This window comes from Cibotium barometz, chromosome 16 (genome assembly GCF_041138505.1).
Source record: "Cibotium barometz isolate CiBa-2024 chromosome 16, ASM4113850v1, whole genome shotgun sequence".
NCBI classification, from domain to species: Eukaryota; Viridiplantae; Streptophyta; class Polypodiopsida; order Cyatheales; family Cibotiaceae; genus Cibotium; species Cibotium barometz.
Genome location: NC_141061.1, coordinates 35,391,260 through 35,403,472, shown reverse-complemented (window position 1 = coordinate 35,403,472; position 12,213 = coordinate 35,391,260). Strand labels below are relative to the sequence as shown.

At 44.4% G+C, this 12,213-nt stretch overlaps 1 protein-coding gene across 1 annotated transcript in view; it reads left to right on the top strand.

Annotated features, from left to right (window-relative positions):
* The window catches only part of RSW3 (Glycosyl hydrolases family 31 protein), a 49,477-nt gene extending 40,356 nt beyond the window's left edge, over positions 1-9,121 (top strand). The window contains exons 4-6 of the mRNA XM_086810509.1: positions 7,536-7,746; positions 7,865-8,071; positions 8,525-9,121. Coding sequence (XP_086666635.1) covers positions 7,536-7,746; positions 7,865-8,071; positions 8,525-8,902 — 796 coding nt within the window. The 3' untranslated portion in view covers positions 8,903-9,121. The remainder of the gene's footprint in view (positions 1-7,535; positions 7,747-7,864; positions 8,072-8,524) is intronic.
* Positions 9,122-12,213: the final 3,092 nt, after the last annotated feature.

Sequence of the window (12,213 nt, the reverse complement as noted above, 5' to 3'; positions counted from 1 at the left end):
CTGACTAGCTGGCCATAATGTGTACCAGATTTTCAGAAAAAGGAATTTCCGTGCCTCGGAACCGCTCTCTACCAGCTTCCCAAGTATGATACTGAATATATTGCAAAGGTACAATAGTGTCCCTACACAAACAGGAGGGCCACGAAGTCTTTCCACACGTTCACTGTCCCTTAAAATAGAAGTAACCTCTTTCGAGGCACGACGATAAGACGAGGGCTACCTCATAATCCCAACCTTCTCTCACGGATGTGACTCCTTACAGCCATATCCAGCATCATATAAGGCACAAGCTTTGTAGAAAGCCTAGCTCTGATACCAATGTAAACGGAAGGGCAACTGTAACATGGAAATCTTATCAATCAAGAAAACTGAAAAATACACATAAGCATGCCAGATAAAAGAAAGATGACAACTCTGCACAGTACACCACACTAGGGCACAGAAGATGGGCTGACCCCCCCCCCCCCCTCTTCCCCCTCTTTATGGTTAGATTACCAAAAAGGAGTTTGCTTCCAAATACAACTGCATGGGTGCCCAAGGATTCTCCACTGGCTAGCACCTATCTCTTCCAGTACAGGATGAAAGCAAAACAAAAACACATGCAGAATTCGTTAACGATCAACCGAAAAAAGAGGGCACTTCCAGCATCAAGCACATGCAAGACAACTATGGACAGCCCATAGCACTCCCACATCAGCCTGGAACAACCCTGCATCTTCACCTTCCTCCTGTATGGCTCATAGAACAAGTCAACCAGCCTTGAGAGGCTGTTTACAGCAGTCGACCAGCCCTCAGTAGCCACAAAAGGAAGCAACCAGCAGCAGTACACAAGCCTGCAAGTCTCTGGTCAGTAGAGAACCTGTCTAGATGAAACGACCAGCTCTTCTCCCTTGTTTTTGGACCTGACCAGCCACTTTTCAGGGCTGTAAACCAGTCTGCCAGCAGTAGGGAAACCTCCCGTCGGAGCCGGCGAGCATCTCCCACACCCCTGTGGGTGTTTGTTGCGGTAGATGGCTGTAAACAGCCTGTAGGACCAGTCGACCAGCTCCCATGCACCTAGAAAAGCAGGTGCCTACCACAAATCTGGAGTTTTTCTCAATAATAGAGCTCCTCTGCCAATAATAGCTGTAAAGTGTGCTTTTTAGGTCCAGAAGGGGGCACCTGCTTGAAGATGGCCCAAATATTGTCTAGAACCCGTCTTTTGGCCACCATGTGTATTAAATAAGTCCTGCCGGGTGTGTACAACTTATAAGTTGTCCGGTCACTTATAAGTGTGTGTGAACCTGCACCCATAATTATTAGTGTGTGAAATAATAAAGCTGTAAATTGGGTTTTTGGGGACACTTACCACTTGCAAAAACACATGTAGACCACCAGGTGTGCACATACATGTCCACAGGGTGCCCAGGCGTCCCTTGCCCTATGGACAACGCATGCAGAAATCTTAGGCATTGTCCAGGCAAACAAAACAAGTCATCCAAAGGTAAAATTAAGGTCATGCACACACCTGAGTGCAGTTAGACTTGAAGAAACACCCATCTGCTCAGTTGTATCAACTAAAATGTCCAGGGCTCATGATCCTTCCAGAACCTTCCGAGAACATAAATACAGAAGATCTCCAGGATAGCTAGTCCGAGGGAATCACATCATGTCAGGCTCCATGAGCCATACATGTACACCATGTCAGGCCCCACAAGCCACACATGTACTATCATGTCAGGCTCCATGAGCCATACATGTATTGTCATGTCAAGCTCCATATGCCACATAGACACACCATGTCAGGCTCTACCAGCCATACATGTATGTCATGTCAGGCTCCATATGCCCTCCTTCCTCCCTTCTTTCACTTCCTCCCTTTTTTCCCTTTAATCCCATAAATCTAATCTCAAATTCATTATTCCACAATGTCTTACCACAATAAAAATGACCATACCTGGAATGTGTAGGATGACATCATATTTTGAAAGATAGATACACACACACACACACACTTTTTTTTTTGTAAATCCATGAACAGTATATTATCAAAGAATTTTACATGAGAGTCTCCAAAACGGAGAGCCTCAACGGGAAATCAGAAGCAAAGAGAAACTATTTCCAGGCATGACTGATGAAGATCTCCTTGGTGGCAAGCATCATAAACAAATTGCCTTAAGGAGCTTCTAAAATACTGATAAGATTGCAAAAACGGTTTCCCAAAATATCTCATGTTGTGATCCTGCCATATGGTCCAGAAAGCCCAATATCTGACCCAGTACAAAAGTAAAGAGTAATGGACCGTGGCTATAGGGAGTATGCCAAAAAGCCAAAAGTGTTTCCCAAAAAAAGAGTTAGGGAAACGAAGGCGAAGTAACATGGAAATTTTGCGGATGAAGGTCTTAGTGCTGGAGCACGTCCAAAACAAATGAGGCATCGTTTCAGAAGGGGCCATGCATCGAAGACAAGAAGCAGATGCAATCCTTCGTTTAGCAAGAGTGACCCCCACAGATAAGGAACCTGTAAGACAACGCCATAGGAAAAGCTTTTGCTTGAGAGGCAATTTACTCCTCCATAAATTGCGAAGATTCTTTCGCCACCAAGCAAGTGATTTTGTCATATGCCAAAGAGAATTAGCATGTGAATGAATCCATGGTGATGGCTGGAGGAGAGAGTATGTCGTCCTAACCGTTAGGTCAGAAAGAATAACAGGACGAGAATTTGAGCTCACCTGGTGTAACTGACAATCCTGTAATCTGTCCCTGTTAGATAAAGGAGGGATGGGAAGAAAAGGCTGCAACAAGTCAGCAATTTTTCTCCAAATGAACCTGTGATGCATGGCTAGTGGATAGGAAGCCATAGCCTGAGGGAAGGAAAGCATTTGACCAGTAGCATCAACAACATCATTTATGCACCTAATCCCCAATTTGCTGAGATTGTATGCCCGAATCGGCTCTTGCAGGGCCAATGGAGAATCAAAAACAGCACTCCAGTAAATGCTTTCCTGCCGAAGGGAATTGGCATGAGACAAAAGGAAGGGTGCCCAATGAGCATGCGAAAGGACCTGTTTCCAATTGCAAATAAGTGAAGTGGCAAAAGGGCAACCCGGGTAGAACCTACAAATCTGCCCAAAATGACCTCCCAGTGATCAGTGATCCATGCACCATGTGCAGAAGTGCGTAAGGCCGTGCACATGGTTGCAAGCATATGAGTCCATGGTTGCGTCTGACGAAAAAAGGTGAGTAGGAGAGGAATTTTCCTTGCCAAGACATGATGCGCAATATTCAGCACATTCAATCCGCCATGCATCCTCGGGGAGCAAACTTTTGCCATCCGCATAAGTCTTAAAGCTTTAGCAGAAGACTTTGTTTTCCATAACAGCTCCATAGCCCGAGACATGAAAGCAGATGGCTCAAATTTGGGATCAAAATCATGTCCTAATGCCATGGCCAACACTCAAGATCACCATTGCCTTGATTTTTGTCATCAACTTGAATGATTTTTTCATGTTTGAACTTTGTACCAAATTCTTCAAGAAAATCTTGGAAAAATCAAGAAACTCAAGAAAGATCAAGAAATCCAAGAATTTCTCAATTTTTCTTGAATAAAGTTGAAGATGGTTCAAAACTAAGCTATGAAACAAAGCAATAACTAGTTTATCCTAGAATCAGCTTGGATTAATCTTAGATTAGCCTAGAGTAGGGAGATTAGCCTAGGTTTAGACTATTGACATAACTTATAAGAGACCACATTGAATTCATTTCAATAAAAACAAAATACATGTAAGATATGATGATATCACAAATCACATGGGTGATCACTGATGACTAAACAGAAATCAAAAGGATCACCACGTGGGTGATGAGTTGTGACTCAAAATCCAAGATCAAAATAAATAACATGTCCAAAGTTCAAACTAAATAACATGTCCAAATAAAATGATGCTGGCAGCTGCTAGCTACTATCTGCATCCTCATGCTCATCCTCATCTGCATCGTCTGCCTCTGCAGCCTCACTCTCAAGGTCAGTGCCGGTAGCCGAGTCCTCAAATGCCTCATCCTCTAGAGGTGCAGGTGCACCACTACTACAAGCCTCTCGAGAAGATCGTGTAGTGCGAGCCGGAGCCATGACCTCCTCATAGAGCATAGAATAGATGTCTCTCTCCTTGAGGAATGTCGGGAATCTCCTTGCACTTCATGATATTAATCTTATCTGGATTCACTTGGCGAGGCTCAATGGGATGACCCTTTTGTTCTAGCAATCAGAGATTGCAATGACAAAAGACAAGCCTCTCCAATTGTGCTGTGGAGAGTCTATTTCTCTTTTTCGTGTGAAAAAGAGCCCATGTACTCCAGCTCCTCTCACAAGGCCCTGAACTGCAATCCTGGGAGAGAACTCTCAATGCAATCCGTCTCTAAATTGTACAAAAAAGAATGTTAAGTTAGAGTCAAAAAGAGAGTAGCATTTGGATGTAGATTTTGAAAGAATAGGAGACAAAGATACAAGATTCAAGAAACAAGAACCTTACCAAGTTGGGTGTCCCAATACCGTATTTCTCCCACCAAGACACTGGCTCCAACTGTCTCCCCCTGAGCAATGCAGTAGCTCGCCCAAACATATAGCTACCGTTGCGGTAAATGAGAAGCTCATCCTCAAGCTTTCTCATAAGCTGTATATCACCTCCCAGTCCCACCAACTTGGTAATGTACTCGGTCCATCCTGACTCTAGCTCCTCATTGAGGTATTGCTCCTCATTCCTCCAAAGGGGATGCAAAATGTGAGCAACACCATGGATTGGCCTATGAAACCAATCCCAACGCGGATTCGAGATCTCCTTAATATCTTGAACTCTACATGTGACATACATAAGAGATCAAGATTTATAGAATAACTTATAGGAAGACTCAAGAGAAAGACTCAAAGACTAAAGTTAAAGCCCAAGGGTGAGCACCTGTCACGCGACAAGGTAGTGCAATCATTGAGAGCTTCACCAATTCTATCCATGAACTCATAAAGCAACCCAATGGTACTCCCCTCCATGTCTGTGAGCCAAAGGACACTATACATGGGCTGAAGTGCCTTCACAAGTCCCTCTGCATCTTGCCACCGAGTATCTCTCATGACCATACGAGAGAATGCTATAGACTTGGGCTCATCCTTGTCCTCCCATGTTGTCCATTCACGACACACAATAGTGCGTAATAAGCCATGTCACACTCTCACTAGTCTCTCCACCACAATAAACATATATGCAAACCGAGTTTTGGAGGGCTTTAGAAGCTCAAGATCACTATTGGCCTTGTACATGGTCAAAACCTTTGGCCTCTTTGTGACAAAGTTCACCATGGTAGATGCAGCTGAAAAAATACATTGCTCACCCAATCAAGCTTCCCCACATCCTCAATCATCAAGTCAAGGCTGTGCGCTGCACAAGGTGTCCACACAATCTTGGGGAACTCCTCAACATCCTGCCCATGGATACACAATTGGACCCATTGTCCGTGATCACCTGCACAATGTTATCAGGCCCAATTTCATTGATTGCCTGGCACATGTGGGACATAATGAACTCCTTTGTAACCACTGTCCCTGGCACCGATGCATCTATGGCACAAATGAACATTGTGCCTTTGCAGGAGGATACAAGAATGTTGTACACATTTCTCTTCCGCACATCTGTCCATCCATCACAAAGCAAAGTACAACCATACTTTGCCCAAGTGGCCTTGAGAGGCTCCATCTCCATCTCCACAGCCAGTTGCTCCTTGCGAAGCTCAGTAGTGTGCAATGTTTCGTAGGACGGGCCATCCCACTGACACCCAATGCGGGAGATAGCCCTGATTGCCTTCTTCCATTGAGGAGTCTTGACAATGTGGAAGGATAATCCACTTTGAATAAACAACTTCATCAACTCCCTCGTTGCCTCTTTCATGGCAGCCTTTTGCATCCCTGCCTGCACATGTCCTTTCTTGAACACTGGAAGACTAGTTCTTTTGGCTCGAGGTGCCGAGCTAGAACCACCTGCAACACCACCTGCAACCTCACCACTGGTATCTTCCTCTTTGATACTGCGAGTCCTCTTGGAGACTTTGACGTGCTTCAGGCTCTCCCAGATTGGGGATATCCTCAAAGGGGATACCTAGCTGCATGGCCTTCCAAGCCTTTAGGCTATCATAGATTTCTTGTGACACATGCTTACATGGCCCGATGCCAAAACCCTTTGTTTGTGACAAATGTGCCTTCAGCCTGGTGACACTGCCATGGTGCTTATTAGCACAAAAGTTGCATTTCCACTTTCCGGAGCCCGAGCCACCATATCTCGACTCAAAGGTGACATTGTTCCAAAGAGAATCACTTGTTCGAGGCATCCTACAAGGCGGGGATAAATGCAGATTGTTGGCCCTACAAGTGTGACACAGAACATAAAGTAATCTCATTATATGATTCATGATTTTAACTATCATCTTGGCCAACAATAGAGCAAGGGGAAGAGAAGGTAGATAGCCTTAGGCCTCAATAGAGCAAGGGTGGAAGATATGCCATAAATATTGATGGAAGAGAAAAAAGCGTGCTACTTTGTGAGTCGTGCTGCAGAGAAAACCAACATAAAGCAAAACATGACATTACCCCTTTAGAAGACCTCCACAAGGCCCAAGGACACCAAGGAGCAGGTGGGCTGAGTCGCTGACACAGGTGATGGCAAGCTGGCACACAAAACGGCGAAAACGTACAGGCGGCCGCCACTGGGAAACGCGAACAGAAAAGGTACACCGTACGGAACGATTCGATGCGACGGGTTGTAGGTTTTTAAAATATGCATGATGAATAAGAAACGCGTTTCGTATAGGACGAAACGTTTTGTACGTTTCAAACCTGTACGAAACGCGTTTCTATGCAACACTGCCCGACAGACCGATCGGTGAGCTTGCCGCGCATATTGTACCTGCAGCTCGACTGGTATCTTGGCTGTCAGCCTGCCAGGTGGCACCACTACAGGTGAGGTGCGTCACACTTGTCCGTGGACAAGGGCTCACAAAATGCACAATATTTGGCTTCAGGTTGTTGCACCTGTCTGTACAGTATGTACATGTGGTGTCCAAGTGTGGGATATGCATGGACAACAGCCCTGTGCAACTCAAAGCTCATTGCTTACCTCCTTTTTAGGGGCTCACAAGCAGCCTGTGAATGGATATGTCAACTTGCATCAATGGAGTATGATGCACGTGACTCCTCCATTATGCCCGGTCTTCTGAAACTCAGCAGGGTGTTGTATTTTGAGTGTTGGGTCTCTTACCTCAGACACTAAACCTGAAGGTCATTCAAAAGAAAGAAAAAGGTTCTTACATAGTCGATCATACATGCCCTTTTTACGGGCTCTTCTGTACTTGTTTTTGCTTAGGTTGGGGGTCTCAAGGAGCACTTGCTTGCATATATTTACTCCATATGCGGGGTCTGTGAAGAATATGGGGGTGCTATTACAAATAGTAGTTTTGGACAAGTTTTTGCAGGCAAGTTTAATTGCTGATTTTGTAACCCTTTATCATCTGACCTTGTAGGGAACCATATACAAGCCTTATCCGTGAGGCCATTCGTGTACGATATACTCTGCTACCATACTTCTACACCTTGTTCAGGGAGGCGAGCACAACTGGTGTTCCGATCATGCGCCCCTTGTGGATGGAATTTCCAGAGGAGGAAATGACTTTTGCAATGGACAAGGAGTGTATGGTGGGAAGTGGCTTGTTGGTTCATGGTGTCTACACAGAGGTTTGTGTTAAATTTTTGAGAATGGATATGCAGTAAGCATTGTTTGACCTCTGTTCTGGTTCAAATCTCTGAGGTGCTTCATGGTGGCATCTATGTATGTTGTTATGCTTGATAATAGGGAGCAACTTCGGAGACAGTCTACTTGCCTGGTGTGGAACCTTGGTATGATGTGAAGACTGGTGCTACTTACATGGGAGGTGATTATCATAAAATACCTGTCACAATGGAGGCAATACCTGTATTCCAGAGGGGTGGTACAGTAATACCAAGGAAGGACAGGCCTCGACGGAGCTCCACTCAAACTTTGAATGACCCCTATACCTTGGTAAGCAAGCCTCCCCTCATTTTCAAAGGTTCTCTCAACTTGTCATTATGAGTACTCTCAGTTGTATCACCTGTAAACTAGTTGTGATGTCTTCTGTTTTTCACCAAGGGATATGACATGGGGCTTGCCAAATCGGCATGCCTTTTACTGCCTCCAATTAGGGCTCACCAGATCTGGTTTTTGGTCCCCAGTTAGCAAGAGCCTGTTAGTCCTTGCAACGTCCACTGCTGCATCGAAGGGGGATCAACTGTCAAACCCCTGACTTCTTGCTGGGACTCTGACCCCATAACCACTCTGTCAACATGCTTAGGGAGACTGATGATACTGCCTCCCCATCTTCCCCTTTTCCCTCCCCTTCCTCTCTTTTCAAAGCATCATTGAGCTTGTTTATTTGTCAAATGATTCGTTACCAGGTTCTATTTGCCTTTTTCAAAATCCTGGGATGATGTGCAGGTTGTGGCCTTGAATAGCTCATATGAAGCTGAAGGGGAGTTATATGTAGACGATGGAAAAAGTTATGACTTTGCAGAAGGAGCCTACATTCATCGCAAATTTGTCTTCTCTCAGGGCCGCCTTACATCATCCAGTTTTGGACCAAAAAAGAATGGAAAGGTGTTCATCTCACCTTGTTTGGTTGAAAGGATCATTGTCCTTGGTTTGAGGACCAAGGACTTGGCAGGAGCTAAGCATGCTTTTGTGGAGCCTCTTAACAGAAGAGTCGAACTTGAGGCTGGTTCTCTGTTACTTCGTTCAGGAGCTCAAGTTAATGCGCACATCATAAGGAAGCCTAATATTCCAATTGCTGAAGATTGGTCTATTAAGCTTATTTAGGACCTGAGGTGGTTATTCAATAAATAGTTTATATATTAACTTTTCAAGGTATGGACAGGGTAACTGTCTTAAGATTGGGACAGGTTTTGATTGATCCCTTGGCCAAACTTAAAGCACCAAAAGATTCATGACAGAACCATGAATGCTTTGAGCTCTTTTTAGTAGTTCTAGCTTTCTACTCACATCAAGAACTTCTTCTTTGGAAGATCATTGTGGTCACAATTTGTCAAGCCTGTGTGGCAAGAGAGAGAGAGAGAGAGAGAGAGAGAGAGAGAGAGAGAGAGCGCATGAGCATAAATGCAAAGAAGCAAAATTCATGGAACGCAAGTAGACTAGTCTCTGCATTGACTCAAGGAGCACAGGTGAGAAGAAGCAAAAAAAGAACATCTACAACACTGGAGAACATTAAGATATCAAAATGTGTGTGTGTGTGTGTGAGAGAGAGAGAGAGAGAGAGAGAGAGAGATTAAGCGTCTACTAAAGACCCAATGGGCCTATGAGACCAAAGTGATACAATAATGTCCATGGCATATCTCATCATGGAATGGAAAATAAAATAGAAAGAAAACATAAATATAGCTATCTCACTAGGGTGATACAAAACTGTCCATGGAAACTCATCATGGAATACTAAGAACGAAAAAACATGGGAGCAACATCAGCTCCGAGTAGATCGTATACCACTCTCCAAAATGTCAAGCATGCGGCGGACGAGTATGGCCGAGAGGTCTCCCTCAGCTATGTCACGTGGAAAGGTAGCTCGATGGGGGTGGAGCATGTCCTAGATTTGGAGTTGATGAGGTGATCGTGGCTGGTGGGGGTTCAAGGGCGTTGGGCATGTTGGAGTGTAAGGCTCTGTCTACGGTAACTCCTCTCGGGTGAGGCAGGTCCAAAGCATCTCGTGGAGGGTCCACAAGATCCACTATGTAGGTGTCCTCCACCTCTCCTGGGTCCAAAAGAAACTGGTTGGTTGCCGAGGGAGGGGGCGGGGTGGTTGGGGCCTGTGTCTCAAGAAGGTGTCCTTATGTTTGCGGAGCTCAAGCAAGAAGAGGCCCAGGCTACGCTAGTCCTGGAAGTCAATGATCCTGGAGAGGACCAAATCCCAATCCCTCACAAAATAGACAGTGAAACCTCTCGCAGATCTTATAGTATATTGGATGAATCCATCCTCAGTGAGTGTGAGGAAATGGTCTCTGTAAAAGTGCATCTTCGTGGGGAGCTCCGGGAGTGTGATCCATGTGCAATATGTGTAGAGGCTAAGAAGATCTGATCGGATAACCCGATTGGTATCCTTGTGAGATAGCCGGAGAAAAGGGGAGTCCAAACTGTATTGAAGGGGGGGGCAGGCAGTCCATGTAGAGCCCATATACTGAGAACCAAGTGGAAACTAGTGCATACCATACTCCAGAGTGCCCCTCAAGTGCTAGCTATCTGGAGGACTCCAGGGCAAGCCTCGGATACTTGTGGGGATCCATGTGATTGATGCAATGGAGGTATGTGAATGTCTGGAAGAGTGCCTTCACTATCATCGGGGCTGCAGCAAACTTTGCCTGGATAATCTGGTGTGGGACTCATGGTTTGCTGCGGATCATACGGGAGAACATCATGACCTGGGGCCTCTCAACTCGCTGCCAATCCTCATCGGATAAATTTGGCCCCCCAGAAAGTTGCTCCATACATCAAGGCTGGTGTGACGAGGGTGTCAAAAAAGCCAGCCCTTTGTCCTGGGCTCCTGGAAATGTGCCTGGAAGCACTGTCACTCAAGTAAGCTCAAGGTTGCATATCCCTGCGTCACTTTAGCATGTGCTACGAGAAGCATGGTAAAGCGTGGGCCATTGAAAGTGGCACTAAGGTAGACATAGGAACAATCTCCACAAGATCCCCTCTATATGTGAAGCTCAATTTGGTTTTGGCGGGGCGAGAGGTATTGAAGACCATACCTTGGTTTTACCAAGGTTAAAAGAGAGGTCTTGTTGAGTACAAAAGTCATGTAAGGCATCCAACTGTCTCTGAAGCCCTTCGGCTGAGTCTAAGAGGAGGACGATGTCATCTGCATAAAGTAGTATGGGGATCAATATGCCTGCCAGTATGGGACCAGCCCTGCCTAATACATCAATGAAGCTCGAGATCTCATCAATGTAGAGAAATGGCAAAAAAAAAAAAGGGAAAGAAATGGGGATTCTATTTTAGAAAATATTACATATCACGAATTTCTCTCTTTTTAGATAAGGTAGGCCAAATTTGTCTAAGGCCTATCTTTTTACTAAGGCACGCCAAACAAGCCAATGTGCAGTATGCAATGAAGTATTGAAGCATTAAAAAAGAGCAACTTGAGGTTTTCCTTGATTTTGTTTTGGCACTTTGTGTGTTATTGATCAAGTTGTCGATTAATCCAATTGAACCTTGAAGTTGGCCTGAGTTAGTATTTAGTACAAAACTTTACCCAAGTGGATTCTCGAGTCAATTGTATTTGGAAATAGTTTCATAAGTTTCCTTGCCAATTTTACTCTCTCCTGTGCCCACATAGTCCTTTTTGGTGGTTAAATATCTAACTATGTTCTTCCAATATTTTTTCTCCACAAGCTTGCAATTGCTCCCTTGCATAGTCTTTGCAATATCTATTATATTGTAAAGGTAACAAAGACATGCAACATCAATCTCCTTACTATTGCTGCATGCGTAGCGACGTGATGAAGTGCCAAGAGATGGGTGGTTATTTTTTGGATGAAGTGGGAATCAAAATTTGTGTGCTTGGTGCATTTGAATGCATATGGAGATAATTTAGAATGTTTTGGGGAGAAGAAGGTTGTGAGATGTAGGATTCTAATGCTCTATGAGATTATAGGGGGTTATTATTGCATATGTAATAATAATATTAAAGAAAGAAGCAAAATTTCCATGGTAAGGATGAAGGGTAAAGGGAACCAAATCTATAGACGACATGAGTAGCAGATGTCTTATGTGCACAAATCTATGGTGGCCTTGAGGATAAGACAAAAAGCCTCATTACAATATGGTGTCTCTTTCCCATAGGATTGTTTAGATGTTGCGAGGGTCATGAGAAAATGAACTTTTGTGAATTTCTTCTAAGACAACAATAGTTTTTTTGGTTAAAGCTATTGATGTCATACCAAGATCAACCTAGCCATTTGGAAAGAGGACACCATATCCAACACCACATTGTAAGGCTCCCTTCTATAACTCAAAATTCATGGTCGAAATATCCAATTTTCATATGTGAATGAAGCTCTAATTACTAGAACATTGATATGAGGCACCAACACTCTTAAATAAGTATTGCAATAATTGAG